The 25603-nt window shown below is 42.4% G+C and overlaps 1 protein-coding gene across 2 annotated transcripts in view; it reads right to left on the bottom strand.

The window, feature by feature from the left end:
- Positions 1 to 15781: 15781 nt before the first annotated feature.
- LOC137300598 (gelsolin-like) overlaps positions 15782 to 25603 on the bottom strand; it is a 59559-nt gene continuing 49737 nt past the window's right edge. For both annotated transcript variants that reach the window (XM_067969768.1, XM_067969769.1), the window contains one exon: positions 15782 to 16178. In XM_067969768.1, coding sequence (XP_067825869.1) covers positions 16006 to 16178 — 173 coding nt within the window. In that variant the 3' untranslated portion in view covers positions 15782 to 16005. The remainder of the gene's footprint in view (positions 16179 to 25603) is intronic.

Raw genomic sequence — 25603 nt, 5'->3', positions numbered from 1 at the left:
GTCTTGTTTCCATATTTGTAACTCCCTTCCTCACTTTTTTTAGACTGTTAAATGTGCACCTCGTGTTTCTCACTGAGTAGACGTGCACCCATCAAAGGCCTGCTGCACCCAATCACAGCCTCCATTCGCTGCAATTCTTTTCAACAAGCCACGTGCACCATTGTACCTGTCTCTTCTTCCCCCAATCTAAAAATAAATCATTGGTGACTGCAGTGCGGACAACCTTGCATTTCTAAGGCAGCTTTTGTGACTGCAGGACATCAAAGCACTGCAGCTCATGAAGTACTTTTGAGGTGTATTCACTGTTGTAGGGAAATGTGGCAGCTAATTTGCACACAGCAAAGTTCTATAAACACCAATGATATAATTGACCAGATAATCTGGGTGTGATGTTGGATGGTCATGATAAATCCCATGCTCTTCAAATAGTGCCATGGGTTCTTTTATGTCTACCTTAGAGGGCAAACAGGATGTCAGTTTAATGTCTCATCCAAAATACAGCACCTCCGGCTGTGTAGCGCTCCCTCAGTACTGCACTGAAGTGTCAGCTTGGGTTATGTGCTCAAAACCTGGAGTGGGGCTTGAACTCTTGACCTGATTCAGACAAGAGTGCTACCACTGGGCTAAGGTTGACCTACTAGGCCATTTGAAGGGTGTTTGCTGGTTGGAGTACTACAAAGCCAGCACAACTACTTGTTTTTTTTATAACCCTATACCCAGTTTTAGGGATTTGGTGAGCTATCTGCTACAGCAAGGTGATGGACTGCAAATATTTTTCTAAAGAACATTGAGGGACATTGGTGCTGTTGATTAGAACTATCTTCTACTTTTAGCATCTACAGTCAAGAATAATTACTTCCAGGTGATATTTCCATATCGTGCACCAACCATGCTTATAGGCTGCCTGAGGCTGACAGTTTGTACCACCCAGTATCTATTGTAAGATGATGGGATAAGTTAAGATCTCGCAATCAAGCAGCTGTACAGTGCATGTCAGTCTGTACCCAGAGTACTGCATGCAATCCTGCTTGCCACAATATAAGGGGCCTGCCAGGTGAAAGAGACACTGCAGAAGATAAAAACAAGGCTTATTTCTGGTGTCAAGAGTATGAGAAATGCCTTGGAAAAACTAAGGACGAAATCAACTGGACCTCTTACATTCCATCTGGAACCACACGCAGGATCTAAAGGGTCAGAGCTCAGTTGAGATTATTGTTATCTTCAGAGGGGAGTTGTAATGATAGCTCATCATGTCACCTTGCATTCTTTGTGGAGTGCTATTTTATACAAGGAGCATTATGACCTGCAGTTCAATAAGGTTATGTCCTTATCTCCAATTCTGGCTCATTCCTTTGCTGGTGGAGCTGCTCTGTGCATTGTTTTGAGGAAGGCCTCCACTGCTGCTAGTAAATTGAAAACCAGTGCCCAGCCTCGATATTTGAATCTGTACTGGAATATAGGAGTGCAAAACACCACTTATGCTTAATCAGGTTTAGCAGACCTTTGCTGAAAAATCATGAAAGAAATTAATGTTTTCTTAATGTTTTTTGTTGTGTGCATTTCCACCAAGAGCTGATTCACATGCTGGAAATGGGGATGTTTTGAAAATTAAAATCTTGGTTGGGATCCTTGGTGCTAAAACACTGAGCTTGCTCATTTTCAACGTCCCTGAGAGTTTTGAATTGCTTAATTTGTGTGTAAAATCAGTCAATGGGAACCCTCAGGAATGCCCAGAATTCTGACATTTTTATAATGTGGGTTTTATGCTGTGTTGAGCTGACTACATAGTGTGAGATTTATGTTCTACAGCTGAGACTTCTCGAATGCAAGGTCTCACCATAGAGTTAAAAACAAACCACACTCAGTCCTGGAAGTTGTTAATAGAGTATCTCTTGTGTCCTCTCTCTTTTACGCCCTTAAAGTACATCTACTTTGTGTTCTTTTTGATTTGTTTTTTTGTGTTTGCTCCGTTTAGCCTATCACTGTTTTTTCCACACTCTGATTAAAAGTGGTTTGGCTGATAAGTAGGATGCAAGAATAATGCCAGCCATATAATGCCAGTCAGTGCTTTTGGCTCAGTCACATTAGTGATATCATTATAAGTCGGTCTGGATCATGATGAAAATAATTGATAATTAATTGACATTGCAATTGGATCCTCTTCAAATGGATGTTGCTAATAGAGCAAAACAAATTGAAATGTTTGGTAAAAAATTCAGATTGCTTATGAATCTTTTTATCTATCTACCTTTCTATCTATCTATCCTGCTCTATTGTAAACAATTTTACAACACCAAGTTATAGTCCAGCAATTTTATTTTAAATTCACAAGCTATCCTGCTCTATCCTGCTCTAATCTATCCTGCTCTAATCTGTATCGGTGGTTTATTGGAGACAGCGTGTACATCACATTTAAACAGAACACATACAACGTTTACCTCTCCCAGTTATTTCTGCCGCTATCGGGTATTGTTTAGCCTATGCTCAGTGCTAACTCTAGTGATCTGGTTGAGTCATGGAGGTTCAGGGACAATGTTCTGCACCCTACCACTTCATTGTGCATTGCATCACAAGTTCCTACTCACATTTTAATTCTGTTAACCATAGACACCGCATTGTAACTCTCCTGCCTGGCAAGCCTGTCCAGCTACAAACTAAGCCACTCCTGCTACTGGGTCACATTTATGAGTTTTTTTTCAATCTGATTTTGCATCCGGTATGGCGTTTAAATATGACTCAGCACGGGACGACAGGACTGCGACTTTTTATTTTGCAGGCCTGTTCCCTCATTAATACTGCTGCGGTTTGCCAGTAGATGGATTGCAGGAAATCGTGGGTTTTTCACATTTGTTCAGCAAGTTCCTTTTGTCTCTGCAGACTTCAGAGCTCCCTATTGTACATCAGCAGAAAGCAGCATACACTGGGGCCTCAGTGAGACAGAATTTTCCCCCTTTTGCTCCGGCAGAAACTCCTTTTCACTTTGGTAAATGAGCTCAAACCAGGCTGAGAGGAACCTTTGATAACAATTCACTCTGCTTGGCTTCCTTGCGTTGGTAATGAGGAGGCTTAATTCTAATCTGATAATACATTTTTCCAATGCTGTTGTTTGTTTCTTTACCCTCTCCTTTAGCTCCTCCCCTGCTGTAGACTTTTTCATGGCCGGGGTGACCTGTAGGATTCCACCATGTGATTTTGTAACTGGACACAAGTAGATGCACAAGAACAGCTCAGAGTAACTTGGTGTTTGAAATTCTGTTACACTATTTTTAGCACACTATTTAATATATTCACATCAAGTTCTTCTGTGCAATATTTCAGCAACATTCTTGAGCTGCTTAAAAATAAATTTAAAGTGAACGTGTCAACCAACATGCACACAGAAGAATTTCAACTCATTGGCCTCCCGACTATCTGTCTTCTTTCCCTATCAAGGAGCCTATGCTTTATGCCTTTATGCCTTCCCCAATGGCCTGGGATAATGAACTCTCCATGTGGGTAATCTAATCGCTGGCTCAATATAGCAGCCTCACACTACGGTTAAGACATTCTTTTCTCCTATTTTCTCCCTTCTATCCTGAAAGCGGTGACTCACGTTGGGGTATTGCTCCTCTGGTACCTTGTCTAAGTAGCCACTCTTTGTAAGTCAGTCCAGACTGAGTGTCAGCAGGCTGTTTGACTGGGGCAGAGGTGGATAGCTTCACAGCCTCCCTGATCCCGTACATATTTGACACGTATACTTTCAAGCAGTAACCACAGCTAACTTTTCCTCTCCAGGGTAAACATGCAACACATGCCTCAGATCAGCTGAATCAGCACAGACCAGAGACTGAACCTGGGATCTGAGTTCAGACGACTGACTGGTCTCAGTGACCCCAGGCTAAGGCAGAGAATTATCAGACAGTATTCCCACCTCTGATTAATTCATGACTCCTGCTGGAATTGATGTGCAGAGAAAGGACTTGCATTTATATAGCACCTTTCACAACCTCAGGATGTCCCAAAGCACTTCACAGCCAATGAATTCATTTTTAAAATGTAGTCACTGTGGTAGTGTAAGGAAACACAGCAGCCAAATTACACACACCCCAAGGTCCCACAAACAGCAATGAGATACATGACCAGATCATCTGTTTCAGTGATGTTGGTTGAGGGATAAATATTGGCCAGCACACCTCCCCTGCTCTTCCTCAAATAGTGCCATGTGATCTTTTACATTATTTGAGAAAGCAGAAGGGGGCCTCAGTTTAACATCTCATCTGAAAGATGGCATCTCTGACAGTGCAGCACTCCCTCGGTACTGCACTGAAGTGTCAGCCTAAATTAAGTGCTCAAGTATCTGGAGTGCGGCTTGAAGCCACAACCTTCTGACTTAGATACAAGAGTGCCACCAGTGAGCCAAAGCTGACACAAACGTAAGGACATTAAATGAGATGGGGATAGGACTCAGTTGCGATGGGCCCCTCCCTTCCCATGGTTAAATAACTGATAGACGTTTGCAGCCCAGCTCACACGTGAAGAATGGCAATTTGCATGAGGTATCAGTAGATTACCAATGCCAATGTAATTGTACTGCAATATGTGTCACTGTTTTCAGAACAGGAGGACGGAAACTTGGGTAGAAAAAGAATACAGATTCACAGAACTGGGGGAAAATGTGAGGAAAAGCTTCCCAATTCCCCCCCCCCTGCCCCTCATGCACAAATCATGAAAATTGTTCAAGTTTGCTTGTATAAACCAGCACCTCCCACCCCTGCACATTAGTGAATTTGTCAGACTTCCTCTTGCAAACCAACACCTTGGCCCTCAACTGCACAGTAGGATGTTGGCTAGTCTTCCCCTAGAAATTGCAACAGCCGCAATCAGAACTAACACTTATTATTTAGCATATTTATAGGTATATCAGGCCTCAGTAATTCAGGATGATCCTCACAACCTGGCTGAACATAGCTAAATGTTCATAATTGTTAAAATCCATAACAATTTATACATTCTATGACAGGCCTTTAGTTTTAAATGGGAAAGGGGGATTACAAATTCACCAATTTCACCTAAAAAGAACAGCAGAGCGAGCAGCAATATCATGTCCCACAGTGTTAATCTGGTGAGGATTAGTGGCAAAAGGGTCCATTTTGTTGAACAATCTCATTGAAATTTATTTGTAGCATATGGCAGGTCTGAAAGTAATATACTGAAAATCGGGGAGGGGTAAATTAGTTAAATAAGACTCATCACAGTGCTGCGTTCTGTCATTGTTTCAACCAAATGTCAAATAATATCTGTGGTATTTACTTGTCAGTGATTACTGATCCTACCTATAAACAAGAGTTTTAGCTGTCTCTGCCGTGCCCTATCACCCAGGTATGGTAATTATTTCCTGTTGTCAAGGCTAAGCAGTTCTGCCTCTGTCCTTCAGCAATTTAAAGAATTTATTTCTAAATTCTGTAAAGATCTTTTGCAACACGGAAATTATGCTTATGTTAGTGGTCACATTACCTGTATTGTGTGTAAGTTATGTTCTACTAAAATTAGAGCATGTGGTTAAGACACCTGTGGCTAGTCAGCGATTTCTATTAGACAACATTGCTTTACATCACGAGTGTGGTGTAGATGATTATTAAAAGATAATTAAGATTTATCACTACTTCAAATTAATGTTTAACCTGGACTGAGATAAACTTGGAGGACACTTTAATACGTCACGTCTCTAATTTCACCTGTCACACAGGAATTTGTCCACCACCTTGAAAATCCCATCGGTTAAAAAAAAGTTATAAATTGTTAGCTAGCGCAACCTCAATCGCTGTGTGTTTGAATAAACTGTCAGGAACCTCGTTTCATTTTTTTCATGTGGTTCATGGATACTCCAGCTACAAGAAAAAAAAACATTAACAGGACTGATATCTAATCTGACTGTATGTGATAGTGAGTCACACTTAATTATATGGAACAGCGAGGCTCAATTTCCACTCTATATTGAGTTAGTTTCTCTGAGCCAGGGTGGCAGTGGATGATGCAACAATTGGCCTCTCTGTCCCTGAACTATAGAGGGGGAAATTAGGCAGGGATCCTACCTTGATCCTTGGATGCCAAGAAGTTGCTTATGTGTGAACTTTAGCTGAGGACTGAAATAGAGCTGGCCTCCATCGACAGAGAGGAGACAAGCAGCAAGGGAACCTCCAATAGCCATTAGCCTGTTGATGTTTGATATTGTGTTGGATGATGGTGCCAATTTCTCAATACCTACCACACCCTGAACTCTGTGAAATCCAGGAGGAGCACTAAGCTTTTTTATCTGTGTCCAGCTGTTTCTCCCCATATTTACTAAAATGGATATACTAACTCTCCAGATCAGTGTATCAGTTACCACCCTGCCTCATGCCAGTTCATACGGTTTGATTTAATGATGGCAATATAATCCTAGGGGGCCTAGGAAGAATAAGTAAAAAAATATTTATAGTTGTCACTTTTGCAGCCATGTCTCTGGTCAGCTTTTCATATGTACCGCTCTTGGACAAATCTAGACACCTCAAGGCTGGCAAAAGTCTTCTCTGAATGCCCCTCTTGTCCTCCTCCCCCTTTTGCACTACATGACAACACAATCTCCACTCCACCATAGTAAGCCATGGTGGGAGAGGCAATAGAACCCGTATTGATTCCTTTTACAGCAATATTAAAACCTGCTTCTAATTGAAGTCATAGAACACTTGTGAGGATACGTTCCTCTATGTCTTAATTCTGTACAGGTGAGAGGGGCGATTGCATCCCAAACCTTCCTGAAGTGTCTGATTCAGTTACTCACTATCATGGTAGTTGTGCTATTGCGAGTGCTCTTGTCCATCCTAAAACAGGATGTAAATGAAGCCATTATCATGCACTCTACACCCCATATATCTCAGAATTGTCACAATGAAGACACTTTCACATTCACTTACAATATAAATAGTACTGTTGGCATTTGCTTGCCATGGAATTAGATGTAAGGAATCTTACAACACCAGGTTATAGTCCAACAGTTTTATTTGAAAATCACAAGCTTTCGGAGGCTTTCTCCTGATGAAGCCTCCGAAAGCTTGTGATTTTCAAATAAAGCTGTTGGACTATAACCTGGTGTTGTAAGATTCCTTACATTTGTCCACCCCAGTCCATCACCGGCATCTCCACATCATGGAATTAGAGGTAGAGGTAACGTATAAATACAATACGTTGATGTATATATTTACGCACATAGTTTAGATGTTTGTACATCAGAAACTGTGATGCTCAGTCATGTTCCCAAAGGCACTACCAGAAAGGAAAACAAATTATTTTGGTTCAGTAAGTGGATTAATTCAAGCGATTTTTGCATTATTCGATTTTGAAGTCTATGGCAAAGCTTTTTAGGACTTTTTTTTACTGTATTCCCCCCTTTACATGCATCCTTGGATTTGTCAAATTTGTTGTTATATGTATTAGTAATTCTTTGGGACATAATTTTAAGAAGAGGGTTTGCTGATATGATTGTCATTTACTTTTATTACCATCTCATTTCCCTGGTGGCCTAATAGGTATCTGGCCTTGGCTCCTGATTTCCCTGGTGGACTAGTTATAAAGTGTCTGTGCCATCTAATGTCCCTGGTGGTTTAAGTGATTATCTACACATGCCATCTGGTTTCCTTGATGAACTAAAGGACTATCTGTTTGGGGCATCCAAGCTTAATGGTAGATTAGTGTATCAGTATGTCCAAGTCGTCTACCAACCAAGACAAAAATTATATTTAGCAAATTGTGAATTCAGATAACCTGAATTTTGGAGGATCCAAATCAAAACATATCTAAATGGTTGTTTACAAGATTTATAATTTGATATCAGTATTAGGTGGACCAAAGCCAAAGTCAAACTGGAGCTGTTCACTTCAGTTAGATTTAGTTTGCATCAACAGGCTTGGAGAAAAATGTACAAGAGACGATCACTTTTAACGTTGGGACTTCAACCTACTTTTCACTTCCAGCTGTGACCACAACTACTGAACCACAGTCTGAGAGGACAGAACATTCTAGAAGCACACAGCAGGTCCATCGGCATCAGACAACCAGTTGCAGACCTAATTAGGAGCCTCTAGTGGTGGGTTTTCAAGCAACTCAAACCACAATAAAGAACCTCCCACTGATTAAACTAGAAAACCCAAAGTTAGCCCTGTCCTACTCAATGCAATATCTAAACTGAATAATTATGTAAGAGTTGTTTTGCAATAAAGTTTAAAATTTAGATGCATCTGAAAAACAAGAGCTGCTGATTTGGAATGACTGTGTGAATTTATTCTAGAATCATCGAATAGAATCATACAACGTTCGGCCCATCATGCTTGTGCCGGCTCTTTGAAAGAGCTGTCCAATTTAGTCCCACACCCCAGTTTTTTCCCCATAACCCTGCAAATTAGTCCTCTTCAAGTACATGTCCAGTTGCCTTTTGAAAGTTCCTATGGAATCTGCTTCCACCACCCTTTCAGTTAGTGCGTTCCAGATCTCACTATTTACTATGTTAACAAGTTTTGTATCATCTGCAAACTTCTAAATTGTACTCCCTACACCCGAGTCCAGGTCATTTATGTATAACTATAAGAGCAATGATCCTAATACTGACCCCTGGGGAACCCCACTGTATACTTCTCTCCATTCAGAAAAACATCCGTTCACCACTAGACTTTGCCTCCTCTCCCTTAGCCAGTTATGTACCCAAGATACCACCATTCCTTTAATCCCATGTGCTTCTATTTTCTAGATAAGTCTGTTATGTGGTACTTTATCAAATGCCTTTTGAAAGTCCATAGATACATCTCGTGCACAACATTGAGCAACACTATGTGTTAATTGATTAAACAAGTCAATAACGTTAGTCAGACATGATTTGCCTTTAACAAGTCCATGCTGGCTGTCCCTTATTAACCCTTGCTTCTCCAAATAAGAATTAATTTTGTCCTTGACACTGGTCTACAGTAGTTTTCCCACCACTGACGTTAGACTGACTGGCCTGTAATTACCAGGTTTATCCCTCTCCCCTTTTTTGAATAGGGGTGTAACATTTGCAATCCTCTAGTCACCTGGCACTACTCCCAAACCCAGGGACAATTGAAAGATTGTGGTCAGAGCTCTGCTATCTCCACCCTTGCTTCCCTAGGATGCATCCCATCTGGATCAGGTGACTTGTTAACTTTGAGTGACGCCAACTTAATTAGCACCTCCTTTCTATCTATTTTTATCCTATCCAATATCTCTACCCCCTCCTCTACTGTGACATTAACTTCATCCCCTTCTTTTGTGAAGACAGATGTAAAGTACTCAGTCAGTACCTCAGTCATGGCCTCTGCCTCCACAAGAAGATTTCCTTTTTTGTCCCTAATCGGCCCCACCAACTATCTTTTTACTTTTTTGGGTTCCCTTTTATGTTATCTGCTAATCTTTTCTCATATTCTCTCTTTGCCCTTCTTACATCCTTTTTCAATTTCCCCCTGCACTCTCTGTATTGTGCCTAGTTTTCTATGGTATTCTGTACCTGACATTTGTCATAAACCTCCTTTTTCTGTTTTATTTTAAACTCTATTTCCTTTGTCATCCAGAGAGCTCTAGCTTTGGATGCTGTATTTTTCCTCCTTATGGGAATATGTTTGGTTTGTACCTGAACTATCTCTGTCTGGAGGGCCTGCCATTGCTCATTTACTGTTTTCCTGGCCAGTTTTTGTTTCCAGTCCACCTGTGCTAGATCCCGTCTCAAATGACTGAAATTGGCTTTCTTCCAGTTGGGTATTTTCACCTTTGATTTTTCTTTGTCCCTTTCTCTAACTACTTTAAACCTGATTATATTATGATCACTATTACCCAAATGTTCTTCCACTGAAAGGCATTCCACTTCATTCCCTGGAACTAGATCTAGCACTGCTTCCTTCCTCACTGGACTAGAAACATACTGATTAAGAAAATTCTCCTGTACACATTTGAGGAATTCTTCACCCTTCTTGCCCTTTACTCTGTTTCTCCCCCAGTCTGTATTAGGGTAATTGAAGTCGCCTACTATTACTGCTCTATTATTTTTATATTTCTCTGAAATTTGCCTTCAGATTTGTTCCTCTATCTCCTTCTCACTGTTTGGGGGTCTATAGTAAACACCCAGCAATGTAACAGCTCCTTTTCTGTTCCTTAACTCTAACCAAATAGATTCAATCTTTGAACCCTTTAGTATATCTCCCTCTGTAGAACTGTAATATTACACTTGATCAATACTGCCACCCCCCCCACCTTTTCTTATTTTCTTCCCTCTCCCTCCTGAATACATTGTAGCCAGGAATGTTTGGTTGCCATTCCTGCCCATGTTTAAACCAGGCTTGCGTTATAGCCTTTATAGCCATAACTCCATGTGGCAACTTGTGCCTGCAGATCATCAACCTTATTTGTAACACTCCTAATACTAATGTGTTGCTCACATGGTCGTCTGAGGATCAGGAACACAGTTGTGACGTTCAGCTGTTAGCTTTGCCTTTGAGGCCACTGTCAGGTGCTCCTTGTGGGAATGTTGTCTAAATAAGCACATCCTGTTTCAGAGATTCAGGTTAAATGAGAGAGAAAGAAAGAAAGGAAGAAAGGAAAGAAAAGAAATATATTTATATAGCGCCTTTCACAACCTCAAGACTTCCCAAAGTACTTTGCAGCCAATTAGTACTTTTGAAGTGTAGTCACTGTTGTAATGTAGGGAATCGCGGCAGCCAATTTGAGCACAGCAAGATCCCACAAACAACAATGAGATAATGACCAGATAATCTGTTGATTGAGGGATTAATATTGGCCATTATACCGGGGCAAACTCCTTTACTACTCTTCTTAAAAATAGTGCCGTGGGATCTTTCATGTTAAACAGAGACTTGGCCTCGGTTTAACGTCTCAATAGCACAACTACCACGTGCATATCAGTGTTTTGTGTGTCTGTGCAGATTTTAAAATATGGACATGGAGCCACCCTGCTGCATGATTTGAATAGTTCCTCTCATATTTCTGATGCATTTGAATCTTAATCTCAGATTGCAGTTCATAATGCGACATCAAAGAGTGAAGGAGTTCATGTCCTTATAGTATATGAATTATGACCATTATACTGTCTTGATATATGTTATGAAAGGTAGACAGGCTTCATTTCCCATATAATAGCGACAAATCCTATCAGGTAGCAGAATACAGAATCCTTGAGCTTCTCTCTAAACGTTCTTAATAAATTTAGCCAAGGCTAATCTTTAGAAACATAAAAATGAAAAGTCGGCTAGAGTGGAACAGGGGCTGGTCCGATACACAAACCTACTTCTGTTCTTGTGCAAGATCAAATGACACAAGGTTTATACCAGGGTTGGGAAAGCATTTTTGGCAACTGAAATAAAGCCTCTTGCCAGCTTCAAACGGACCGCAATGGGTTTTATCTCTCAATCTCTTATAATCCCCCCACCCGCACCCCACACACTGCCACTGGTCATTGATAATCCAGGACTATTAACTCCTCATTTGCCAAAACGTTTTATTCCATTTGGTCTGATTAAAATTTAAATTGCAAATTGTTCACCCAGGAAAGTTCCAATTTAAAAAAAAATCATCCTTTTCACTGTAAAACATTGGGCCAGATTTTGCTGTGAGCGGCCCCATTTGTTAGACTTGCCATTGCCCATAGACTTTCTGTGGCGTTTTGCTCAGCATGTTGCTGTTGGCAGGAGATCCAGACAGCACGGCGCCCTCTACAGGGCAAGTAGCTGTGTATCTCCTTAACCAATCAGATTGAAGAATCGTTAATGAGCAGCGCAGAGTGTAAGTTAGAATAGTGAATTCAATATCAATTCAGGTACAGAAAGCGAAATAAAGAGAGGGAAAGAAAGGTTGGATTAAGAGAGAGAGAAAGAAGAGACAGAAAGAAAAAGTAAAAAAAAATGTTATTTACATTTAAAAAAAAATCTCCAACAATTAAAACCTGAAGGAATGAGACTCCAGACTTGTAATAGTTAATTTTCAGTGCCAGAGAGGTTGTTTAGTAGTAATTAAGACTTATCACACCATTAAAAGGGTGCTTAGAGTGGAATGGGCCAGCCCTAACTTTTTGTGGTGAGTTTAGTCCGTATCTACGACATCAGTACAGGAATTCACACCATTCAATATATTTGAATGGGGAGCCAGATGGTGAGCTGCCATTCTCGCACAGCTTATGAAGGAGCGGCGCATCTCAGACAGCAACTTCTGGATTTTCACGTTTAATCGCACATCTCTGCTCGCCAGAAGTTGCAGTGCGATTTGCACACAATTGATGGTGAGTGGGGTTAGCCTCACTGTTATTTTTACTGCAAATTCTGGGCCAACATATTTGTTTTGTCCAGCATGGCTTTACATCGCCATGTGTGGGCCAAAGCAGAAGGTGTAAGTCTTGGGACTGGTGTTGTGGCGTCTGCCTCCGACTGTGAGCAGGGGCTTTTGCTCAGTCAGTCACTGGGTGGAGTGGAGTGGAATGGGTTGGGGTGCCTTGCTATGGTGCAAGTGTTGCATCATGATGGCTTGGGATAATGCTACTTCTCAATGTCACAAGACAATCATAAACTGTAAAGCCCCCAAAATGTTGCAACATAGGTGGAATTGAGCAAGGAGGAAGAATTAAAATTGGGTCAAAATTCAAGATAATTATTTTCCATAATACAGAACCCATCTCGAACATTGTGAAACCACAGAAGAAGGCTGATGTCACCAATACTACCCTATTACACACAGAGGGCTGCTGTGGCCAAGGCGGCACTCAGTATTTTTCCATCATCTGTGTGAATGTTGACATACTCTGAACGTTATGGTATTTTGCAATCTGATCTCAAGGCTGGGTGCCATTAAGGAACGTCATCCGTCAGAATTATCATACGCTACCTTGATGGCCAATGTTCAATCTCAGCCTCATACCACACCACTGAGGCACTGTTGGTGCTGTTTTTCCTCTCCAACCACAGTAGCATTGTGCACAGTTCTGGTCTCCATATTATAAAAAGGATATAGAGGCATTGAAGAAGGTGCAAAAAAGATTCACAAGGATGACACCGGAATTGAGAGGATATACTTATCAGGAAAGGCTGAGGCTCTTTTCCCTAGAAAAGAGAAGGCTGAGGAGTGACTGGATAGAGGTCTTTGAGATAATGATAGGGTAGATGCAGAGAAAATGTTTCCACTTATGGAGGAGTGCAAAACTAGAGGCCATAAATATAAGATAGTCACTAATAAATCCAATGAGGAATTCAGGAGAAACTTCTTTGCTCAAAGAGTGGTAAGAATGTGGAACTTGCTACCACGAGGAGCAGTTGAGGTGAATAGCATAGATGCATTTAAGGGGAAGCTCGATAAGCACATGAGGTAGAAAGGAATAGAAGGATATCCTGATAGGGTTAGATGAAGAGGGGTGGGAGGAGGCTCATGTGGAGCATAATCACCGGCATAGATCAGTTGGGCCGAATGGCCTGTTTCTGTGCTGTAGACTCGGTGTAACAATTCTGTCTCCTCCTCTTCTGAAGGCATGAGGGCAGATTTTAACTCCCTCCACCCAGCATAAACAGGCCAGTAGAAGCCTCAAAATGGTGCCTCGCTGCCACCACCTTGGGTAGGGTCCTGAGATGAGCAGCTTGACCAGCCGTCTGTTTCAGGCAGGAGGCTACTTGTAATATACAAATTAGGGTTTATGACATATACCTCGATTGCAATTTCGAGGCACAAATGGGCGGAGCATGCACCACATATGCTCCCGCTATTTGTACTGGGTGGTGAGCAGCCTAGTCACCATCCTTAAAGGGACCACTGCTGATAAAATGGCCCAGGAAACTATTTATTTATTTTTTTGCTAGGGTCTGGAAAAGGATGACAAAAAAAAACTCCAGGCCGCTACCAGCCACCCCTGGGATCATCTCCCCCCACCCCCCACCCTTTTCCTTGCCAACCTTCCACCCAGGCTCCACCTGTTGGCCGGTTTTGTTTGGGAGCTGGCCGATTTTCCACCCTCCCAGAATCAGCGAGCTACAGCAGGGTGCTTGCTTAGTGCCCACAGCTCGCAGGCCGAATGTAAACGAGCATGGTCCTCACACCAGCAACAAGAAGCAGTTAGTGGGTGTGCTCGGCCCTCCCCTTCCCCGCCAGTAGGTCAAATCAGGCCTTTTCACTTGCTGGGAGTCCACAGGTGGTTCCCCCTGGTACCACATTCGCTATGTGCCAGTATCATCAGGCCCTTGGATATCACAAAGACCACAGCCAAGTATATCCTGCCCTGACTGCACGCCTGTGGTATGGAGGCCAAACTGTAACACTCAAATCCTGGCTCACAGCTGGAGATTCAGGGTCTTCCTGGCCCAAAATGACTCCGTGCCACATATGGATTTACCAATCAAGGTAGCTCGGGTGCTGCTTTTTTTCCAAACAGCTGATTCAATAGAGAAAGAATGTCAAAGGCTCCCGTTGTCACACAGGAGCGCCATTATTTTGCTGATTAATACAGCCCTTCCCATTTTTTTCACCCCAGCTATTTCTGGACCTACCTCAGCTGAGCCCAGAATTTGGTGACCTGTAACTAGACCTCTGACGATAGCATTCGGCCCCTTTATCCAGTAGTAGGTTCAAGGAAGGGCCTAGAAATCCGGGTGCATCCATTTATTGGGCACCCGGTGTTGGGGGGGGGGGGGGGGGGTGGTGGTGGAAGGGTAGATCCTCTGCACCTAAATGGTGAGGTTTAAGGTGCTCCTGATATTGGGTCACAAGCCTGATGGACCTCAAGCCATCGTAACAGGAGCCTGCTGACAGAGGTCGAGTCGTTGAGAGTGTCACAGCGGCCCACGGGTGTGAAGGCCCAGGGTGGGGGGTAAATGACAGCCAGGTCGTGTTCTTTAATGTGGGTGCTCCTCCTCCAGGCTTCATATTCAGGTGAGTATAAGGGACCTTCCTGCTGCTTAGTGCCATGTTATGCTGGGTGAGTTCTGCACATGGTGAGTGAAGCGCTGGGACAATCAGAAACGGGAGAAATTATTTCCCCCTTTAAGTGTTCCTAACGTACACTCCCAACACCAGCGGTCACCACCTTATCCAATATGGCAGGCACCGGAATTCTGGCCAGAAATGTCTGCGTACTTCCTGCCCGCCATATTGGAGGCTGTTAATGCCTGGAAAATGGGAGCTGCGCGGCCATATTTCTAGGCGAAGGTGTCAGCTGTGGCTTAGTGGTATCATTTTCGCTTCCAAGTCAGAAGGTTGTGGGTTCAAGTCCCACTCCAGGGACTTAAGCACGTATCCAGGATGATACTCCAGTCCAGTACTGAGGGAGTGCGACAGAGTCAGAGGTGCCGCCTTTCAGATGTGACATCAAACAGAGGTGCTGTCTGCTCTCTCAAGTGGCTGTAAAACATCCTATGGCATTATTTTGAAGAGCAAGGGAGTTTTCCCCAGTGTCCTGGTCTATATTTATCCCTCAACCATTATCACTAAAAACCAGATTAACTGGTCATTATCGAATTGCTGTTTGTGGAACTTTGCCATGAGCAAATTGGCTGCCGCGTTTTCCTACATTGCAACAGTACTTCATTGACAAACACTTCGGGACGTCCTGAGGTAGTGAAAGGCGCGATATAAATGCAAGTCAGTCTTTCTTTCCTTTTACAGGGCAAGAGGAGTTATGTCCGTTACAGGGCAAGGGGAGTTATGTGTCTGTTACACCAGGAAATGAGTGCAAGTCCAAAATTAGGTATTAAATTAAACTTCCAGAAACCAGACCAGATTGTGCTCGAAAAATGTCAATCTTTATTATAGAAAGCTTTGGGAAGCACAAGATATCACATACGCTGACACACATCCTAAATATTGCACAGCAAAATGGAGTAGAGGAAGTGGCAGTGCTCATCGCAGGCAAAATGTTTTTTTTTTAAAAAAAACATTTATATCGTCAAAGCTCCTTAAAGTGAGATTGATAGCGCGACATGCGTGGCAAACGCTCCCAGGGATTTATGAGGCCTCGAGGTCAGCCAGGGCCCGTTGGAGGGGATCGACGCTCCAGTAATCGTAATCCCATCCCAGGAACCAGCCAGTGAACGAAGGCGGTTCAAACCCCTGTTTGATGCTCACTATTGGTGTCCTCGTGTCCCTGTTGGTAGGATCAGTCTCCAAGTACCTTTTAGCTAGATGGAAGACAAAAACAAAACAGAAATTCTTTTATCTCTTTCTGTAGGCTTTTTTCCTTACTGGGCATTTTTCACATTTAACCCCCACCTCCCCCACTGACCTCCTGTATAATACAATGTTATTGATAAATATGGCTGCAGGGCATTCTGGAGGGAGAGGGTGAACAGCCAATAGTCGTGGTCCATATTGGTACCAACGACATAGGTAAAAAAGGGATGAGATCCTGCAAGGTGAATTTAAGGAGTTAGGAGATAAATTAAAAAGCAGGACCTCAAAAAGGTAGTGATCTCAGGATTACTACCAGTGCCACGTGCTAGTGAGTATAGGAACAGGAGAATAAACCAGATGAATGCGTGGCTGCAGGGATGGTGTAGGAGGGAGGGATTTAGATTCCTGGGACATTGGGACCAGTTCTGGGGAAGGTGGGACTTGTACAAGCAGGACGGGTTACACCCCGAGCAGGACCGGGACCGATGTCCTTGCTAGTGCTGTTTGCTAGTGCTGTTGGGGAAGGTTTAAACTAGAATGGCAGGGGGATGGGACCCTGAACAGGGAGAGAGGAGGGAGAAACAAGGATAGAAACAAAAGACAGAAAGGGAAGAAGCAATAGTGGAAGGCAGAGAAAACAAGGGTGAAAAACAAATAGGGCCATAGTACAAAATAAAACTATGACGACTAGACTTGTCTTTTTAAGATTGCTAAAGGCATTGTGTCTTAATGCACGGAGCATTCGCAATTAGATGAATTAACAGCGCAGACAGTTATTTACGGTTATGATATAGTTGCGATTACAGAGACATGGCTGCAAGGTGACCAAGGATGGGAACTGAACATCCAGGGGTATTCAATATTTAGGAAGGACAGGCAAAAAGGGAAAGGAGGTGAGGTAGCATTGTTAGTAAAGGAGGAAATCAATGCAATAGTGAGGAAGGATATTGGCTCGGAAAATCACGATGTGGAATCTGTATGGTTGGAGCTAAAAAACACCAAGGGGCAGAAAACGTTGGTGGGGGTTGTCTATAGATCCACCAAACAGTATTGGAGGGCATTAAACAGGAAATTAGAGACGCATGCAAGAAGGGTACAACTATAATCATGGGTGACTTTAATCTACATATAGATTGGTCAAACCAAATTAGCAATAATACTGTGGGGGAGGAATTCCTGGAGTGTGCACGTGATGGTTTTCTAGACCAATACGTTGAGGAACCAACTAGAAAACAGGCGATCCTAAACTGGGTATTGTCCAATGAGAAAGGATTAATTAACAATCTTGTTGTGCGGGGTCCCTTAGGGAAGAGCGAACATAACATGACAGAATTCCTCATTAAGATGGAGAGTGAAGAAGTTGAATCCGAAACTAGGGTCCTGAATCTAAATAAAGGAAATTATGAAATTATGAGGTGTGAGTTGGCTAGGATAGATTGGGGAACTTTACTAAAAGGAATGACGGTGGATAGGCAATGGCTAATATTTAAAGAACGTGTGCAGGAATTACAACAATTATTCATTCCTGTCTGGCGCAAAAATAAAACAGGAAAGGTGGCTCAACCGTGGCTTACAAAAGAAATTAAGGATTGTATTAGATCCAAAGAGGAGACATATAAAATTACTGGAAAAAGCAGCAAGACTGAGGATTGGGAGCAGTTCAGAATTCAGCAAAGGAGGACAAGGAGATTGATTAAGAGGGGAAAAATAGAATACGAGAGTAAACTAGCAGGGAACATAAAAACTGACTGAAAAGCTTCTATAAATATGTCAAGAGAAAAAGATTAGTGAAGACAAATGTAGGTTCCTTACAGTCAGAGATGGGGGAAATTATAATGGGGAACAAAGAAATGGCAGAACAATTAAACACATATTTTGGTTCTGTCTTCACAAAGGAGGACACAAATAACCTTCCAGAAATGTTAGAGAACCAAGGATCTAGTGAGAGGGAGGAACTGAAGGAAACCAGTATTAGTAAAAAAAATGCTAGGGAAATTAATGGGGCTAAAGGCTGACAAATCCCCAGGCCCTGATAATCTACATCAGAGTACTAAAGGAAGTGGCCCTGGAAATAATGGATGCATTGGTGATCATCTTCCAAAATTCTATAGACTCTGGAACAGTTCCTACAGTTTGGAGGATGGCAAATGTAACCCCACTATTTAAAAAAGGGAGAGAAAAAAAAACAGGGAATTACAGACTTAACATCAGTAGTGGGGAAAATGCTAGAGTCTACTATAAAAGATGTGATAACAGAACACTTGGAAGGCATTAACAGGATTGGACAAAGTCAGCATAGGTTTATGAAAGGGAAATCATGCTTAACAAATCTACTGGAGTTTTTTGAGGATGTAACTAGTAGGATAGGGGAGAACCAGTGGATGTGGTGTATTTGGATTTTCAGAAGGCTTTTGATAAGGTCCCACATAAGAGGTTAGTGTGCAAAGTTAAAGCACATGGGATTGGGGGGAATATACTGGCATGGATTGAGAATTGGTTGATAGACAAGAAACAGAGAGTAGGAATAAACAGGTCTTTTTCCGGGTGGCAGGCAGTGACTAGTGGGGTACCGCAAGGATCAGTGCTTGGGCCCCAGCTATTCACAATATATATCAATGATTTGGATGAGGGAACTAAATGTAACATTTCCAAGTTTGCAGACGACACTAAGCTGGGGTGGAATGTGAGCTGTGAGGAGGATGCAAAGAGGCTCCAATGTGATTTAGACAAGTTGGGTGAGTGGGCAAGAACATGGCAGATGCAATATAACGTGGATAAATGTGAGGTTATCCACTTTGGCTGTAAAAACAGAAAGGCAGATTATCTGAATGGTGATAGATTGGGAAAAGGGGAGGTACAACGAGACCTGGGTGTCTTTTTACACCAGTCGCTGAAAGCGAGCATTCAGGTGCAACAAGCAGTTAGGAAGGCGAATGTTATGTTGGCCTTCATTGCAAGAGGATGTGAGTACAGGAGCAGGGATGTCTTACTGCAGTTATACAGGGCCTTGGTGAGACCACATCTGGAGTATTGTGCGCAGTTTTGGTCTCCTTATCTGAGGAAGGATGTCCTTGCCGTGGAGGAAGTGCAACGAAGGTTTACCAGACTGATTCCTGGGATGGCAGGATTGACTTATGAGGAGAGATTGGGTCGACTAGGCCTATAGTCACTAGAGTTTAGAAGAATGAGAGGTGATCTCATCGAAACATATAAAATTCTAACAGGATTAGACAGACTAGATGCAGGGAGGATGTTCCCGATGGCTTGGGAGTCCAGAACGAGGGGTCACAGTCTCAGGATACGGGACATGCCATTTAGAACAGAGATGAGGAGAAATTTCTTCACTCAGAGGGTGGTGAACCTGTGGAATTCTCTACCACAGAAGGCAGTGGAGGCCAAGTCATTAGATGTATTCAAGAAGGAGACATATATTTCTTAATGCTAAAGGGATCAAGGAATATGGGGAAAAAGCAGGAACAGGGTACTGAGTTAGATGATCAGCCATGATCATTTTGAATGGCAAAGCAGGGCCGAATGGCCTACTCTTGCTCCTATTTTCTATATCTATGTCTATGAATTGGCTTCTCGACTTGCTGCTGTGTAAATGAGATCTGGGGGAAAAGGTGGCAATATAATGCCTCCCCCCACTCCTAGGGCACTGATCTGTGCTCCTAAGGCTGCAAATGGCCAACTTCATTTCAGCTTGGACTGAACAGCCTGCCAAAGCTTTTCTATCACAGGCGAGCCTAGCCTAACCCTGTCCCCATGCAACATGTACATCCACCCACGCACTTCCCAGTAAGGGTCACTGGACTGCAATCAGGATTGGAAACTCTCACATTTCCCCTCTGTAGCCAAACCAAGTGCAATTCCCATACTGCTGCCTCAGTGGAGATTGGAACACTCCGCAGAGACCAGGAATGCAATTGGGACTTTCCCACAGCATGTGGTGGATTTATTTGCTGAGTCAGAGGGAGGGGTTTATCATTTTATAGCTGCAGAATGTTGACATACTAATGTAAGCACATTAATATTAAGACTTCTTTCAGGATGATGCCCTGGATCTACAAGTCATCTCCTTGCACTCCCCTCCCAATTTTTAAAGCACTAGACTCTGTCCTCAAACACTGTGGTAAGGTTCTTTCCACAGAACTACACTACTTTCAACTGTGGCACATTGGATCACGTGACCAGGTATCACTTTTGTTTGATTGAAATTTCACAAGAAAAAAATGTGTATATATACACACACACACACACTTTTTTTTAAAACCCATAAAAACCCCCACTACCCAACAGCAAAATACTAAAATAACCTTGGCAGGGGAAAAAATTGCAATCAAAAGCAATCGTAGCAAATCAAAAAAAATCCCGCAAATTTGCGTAATAGGGCTTCTGCCAACAGCTGGCTTCTGTTACCATACCACAAAAATAGCAATATAAAAACTCCATATAATACCCAAACTTTCAAACCCTCCCATATTTCTCCCTTCCTTTCCTGAAGGAGTAACTCACGTTGCAATTCGGCCTTCAGCAGCCATCTGGTACTTTACCCCAATGATGAACTTTAGCCGGACACTAGACTGAAGCTGTTGGCAAACTAAATGAAGTGGTCACGTCCTCTGCTGATATCAAAACACACACTTTTCAGCAGCCATCATTGGATAGTTCAAGAGTGGAACCCTGGCTGATGGCAGCCTCCCCAACCTAGGGACACTGAGGCCGGGTAGAGCATCCCTAGCCCAGCTGGGATAGTAACTGATCTATACCAGGCCTTTTCTGTAGCTGCTCTATAAACAGCCACTATGGGGAGAAGAGTGTCTCATGATGACCTGCCTTCTCTTTTTCCCCCACCCTCCCTTCCCATGGTGAATCACCTTGCTCCACTCACCAGCCCCCATACCCAATTCACCACAAGGATGTGGCACAACTGCATGGGTCACAGATGTAAGCTCACATCTGCCACTTCATGTTTCCTTTATATTTCATAATTTACTGATCCGGGGCAAGTTTGTCACACTGGATAGCACCATCAATAGACCAAAGCAACTTTGCTGAACGCAAACAGTCAACAACTAGAACAAAAAGTGATCACATTTGGCCTGTGAACGTGTTTAAAGTTAAGTGGTCAGAATGTGGTCTTTAATTGACCAGCAAATGTGAAATTCCACTTCACATGAATCCTTGAAGGACTGGGTGGCAGTGAGTTAGCACAATGTCCTTTCAACTCTGGAATCTGTCTAAACATATACCCCATTCTCCTTTCTTCACTGATTGTACATCTTTTATATGCTCAGCGAGTGCAGGTCCCCCAAGACTACTCATCATTTGGTAATCTCTCTCAAAGCCTCAAGATGGCTGCAGTGGGAAAAGTTACTTTTGGTGCAAGTTGACTGCTGAGGCTAGGATTCAGTCATAGGAGAACAACTGCTACGGCTCCTACATAAAGCGGGATCATAAACTTCTTGTTTCTTCCTTTTCCGATACTGCACCAAAAACTGACCAGAGCAGTTCTTCCCTCATTGTTGGGCCAGAGCAGGAACTTTTACTGTGCGTGGCCGTGCTACACCTGATCTGGGATGACTCAATATCGCCACTGAGTGCCTGAAATGGAAAAATATTCCACTCTCCAGGGACCAACGTCTGTCACCTTGATGGCCACAAAAACTCACCTCAAAATCAAAACCACCAACCGTGGGGGACCTTTAATAAATGCCGATTTAAGAGCCATACGAACTACCCTTAAACTACGTTAGAATGTTTGAGAATGGATCACCAACATCAGTACTCACAAATATTCAAACAAAGCAAGCAAATATTCGAGTGATTCAAAAAGATGGAGGACATCAGGGATGTAATCACAAATAGAGACGTATAACGAATAATTAATTGTCCATTCAAATCTCTGGATTAGTAACAATAAAAATTTCACTGCTGGCACTGTCTATATATCCTCTCTCGCTATATATATATATCTCATAAGAAATAGGAGCAGGAGTAGGCCATACGGCCCCTCAAGTCTGCTCCACCATTCAATAAGATCATGGCTGATCTTCTACCTCAACTTCACTTTCCTGCCCGATCCCCATATCCCTTGATTCCCCTAGAGTCCAAAAATCTATCTATCTCAGCCTTGAATATACTCAACGACTCAGCATTCACTGCCCTCTGGGGTAGAGAATTCCAAAGATTCACAACCTTCTGAGTGAAGAAATGCCTCCTCATCTCAGTCTTAAATGGCCGACCCCTTATCCTGCATCTATGCCCTCTAGTTCTAGACTCCAGCCAGGGGAAATAACCTCAGCATCTACCCTGTCAAACCCCCTCAGAATCTTGTATGTTTCAATGAGATCACCTCTCATTCTTCTGAACTCGAGTATGGGCCTATTCTACTCAATCTCTCCTCACAGGACAACCCTCTCTTCCCAGGAATCAATCTAGTGAACCTTCGTTGCACCACCTCCAAGGCAAGTATATCCTTCCTTAGATAAGGAGACCAAAATGGTACACTGTAGTCCAGGTGAGGTCTCATCAAAGCCCTGGACAATTGTAGTAAGACTTCCTTACTCCTGTACTCCAAACCCTTTGCAATAAAGTCTAACATGCCATTTGCTTTCCTAATTGCCTGCTGTACCTACATGTTAACTTTTTGTGTTTCTTGTACCAGGACACCCAAGTCTCTCTGAACACCAACATTTAATAGTTTCTCACCATTTAAAAAATATTCTGTTTTTCTATTCTTCCTACCAAAAGTGAACAACCTCACATTATACTCCATCTGCCACCTTCTTGCCCACTCACTCAACCTGTCTCTATCCCTTTGCAGACTGTGTCCTCCTCACAGTTTAATTTCCCACCTAGCTTTGTATCATCAGCAAACTTGGATATATTACACTTGGTCCCTTCATCTAAATCATTACTATAGATTGTAAATAGCTGAGCCCCAAGCACCGATCCTTGCGGTACCCCACTAGTTACAGCCTGCTAGCCTGAAAATGACCCGTTTATCCCTACTCTCTGTTTTCTGTCCATTAACCAATCCTCTATCCATGCTAATAGGTTACCCCCTACCCCAAGAGCCCTTATCTTGCAATAACAACCTTTTATATGGCACCTTACTGAATGCCTTTTGAATATCCAAATATATTATATCCACTGGTTCCCCTTTATCTATCCAAGTTACATCCTCAAAAAACTAAAATGTCAAACATTATTTCCCTTTCACAAAACCATGTTGACTATCTAACCATATTATGATTTTCTAAGTGCCCTGTTACCACTTCCTTAATAATGGTTTCCAACATTTTCCTAACAACTGATGTCAGGTTAACTGGCCTGTAATTCCCTATTTTCTCTCTCCCTCCTTTCATGAATAGTGGTATTACATTTGCTACCTTCCAGTCCACTGGGACCGTTCTAGAATCTAGGGAATTTTGGAAGATAATAACCAATGCATCCACTATCTCTGCAGCCACCTCTTTTCAAACCCGTGGATGTAGGCCATCAGGTCCAGGGGATTTATCGGCTTTTAGTTCCATTAGTTTCTCTAGTATCTTTTCTCTACTGATAATTACTTTAAGTTCCTCACTCCCATTAGTCCCTTGGTTCCCCACTATTTCTGGTATGCTTTTTGTGTCTTCTACTGCGAAGACAAATACAAAATATTTGTTTAACGCATCTGCCATTTCCTGATTCCCCATTAAAATTTCTCCTGTCTCAGTATCTAGGGGACCAACGTTTACTTTTGCTACTCTCTTCCTTTTTACGTACTTGTGGAAGCTCTTACAATCAGTGTTTATATTTGTTGCTAGTTTACTTCCATATTCTATTTTCTCTCTACCAATTTTTTGGTCATCTTTTGCTAGTTTCTAAAACTCTCCCAATCCTCAGGCTTACTACTTCTTGGCAACATTATAGGCCTCTTCTTTTAATCGAATACTCTCCTTAACTTCTTTAGTTAGCTACAGATGGATCACTTTTCTTGTGGAGTTTGTTTCTCAATGGAATGTATATTTATTGAGAACATTGAAATATTTCTTTAAATGTTTGCCCATTGCTTTTCAACTGTTATACCCTTCAATTTAATTTCCCAATCAACCTTAGCCAACTCGCCCCTCATACCCATGTAATTGGCTTTATTTAAGTTTAAGACTCTAGTTTCAGACTTAAATACGTCACTCTCAAACTCAATGTGAAATTCTAACCTATTATGATGACTCTTCCCCAGACGCTCTTTTACTGAGAGATTACTAATTAACGCTGTCTCATTACACAATACAAGATTTAAAATAGCCTGTTCCCTGGTTGGTTTCATGATGTATTGCTCCAGGAAACCATCTCGAATGCATTCCATGATCTCGTCCTCCAAACTACCTTTGCCAATTTGATTAGTCCAGTCTATATGAAGATTAAAGTCCCCCATGATTACTGCATTACCTTTGTTACAAGCTCCTCTTATTTCATGACTATTAAAAGGGCCTAAACTACTCCCACCAGTGTTTCCTGCTCCTTGTTATTTCTTATCTCCACCCATACTGATTCTACTTCCTGATCTTCCGAGCCAAGATCCTGGTCATCCTTTATTATTAGGGCTACACCCTCTCCTTTTCCATTCTGCCTGTTTTTTCTAAACATCATGTACCATGGAATATTTAGTTCCCAATCTTGGTCACTTTGCAACCATGTCTCTAATGGCTATTCGATCAAACCCTTTTATCTCTGTGCAACTAATTCATCCATCTTGTTGTGAATGCTCAGTGCATTCAAATAAAGAGCCTTCAATTTTGACTTTCTACCATTTTTTTCCTGCTTTGACCTTACTTGTTGATGCTCTATTATTGGTAAACTCTATCCCTTCCTGCCACACAGCTTATCTTTACCCAAATCTCTACACTGCTCTGTGCCTTGACTTTTCACATTAGATTTCTAAATTTCCTCTCACCTGACCCCTCCCCCAATTTTTAAATTTAAAGCCCTATCTGCAGCTCTAGTTATTTGATTCGCCAGGACGCTGGTCCCAACCCAGTTTAAGTGGAGCAAATCCCAACTGAACAGCTCCCTCTTTCCAAATACAGGAAACTCGGCTATTAAAGTCTGCTTCGGATTTTCTTTGTTTCCACCCCCCCCCCCCACTTAGCACAATTTCTGTCTCAACAGGGAAAATTAGGAGCAGATGACAATTTCCTCAGACCTGCCCAGATGAAATCAACGCGTCATCAGCAACGACCAACCATTACCACCTGTGTAGGTCCATGTCAAAGTGGATCAGGGAGGCAGCCAGATATCAGAAACAGTAACTGGGATGGTATCCATACTGAACTTTGGAAATTACCTCCTCTCTTCCTCCCCTCCCCCCCCCACCCCACCCCAAATTCATTCATTTCACACCGAAAGGGGAATTAAAATGAATGAGACTAAATGAACAGGCCAGGTG

The sequence above is a fragment of the Heptranchias perlo genome, chromosome 31 (genome assembly GCF_035084215.1).
Source record: "Heptranchias perlo isolate sHepPer1 chromosome 31, sHepPer1.hap1, whole genome shotgun sequence".
NCBI classification, from domain to species: domain Eukaryota; kingdom Metazoa; phylum Chordata; class Chondrichthyes; order Hexanchiformes; family Hexanchidae; genus Heptranchias; species Heptranchias perlo.
The sequence above is the reverse complement of the archived record's forward strand: the minus strand, read 5'-3'. Positions and strand labels throughout refer to the sequence as shown.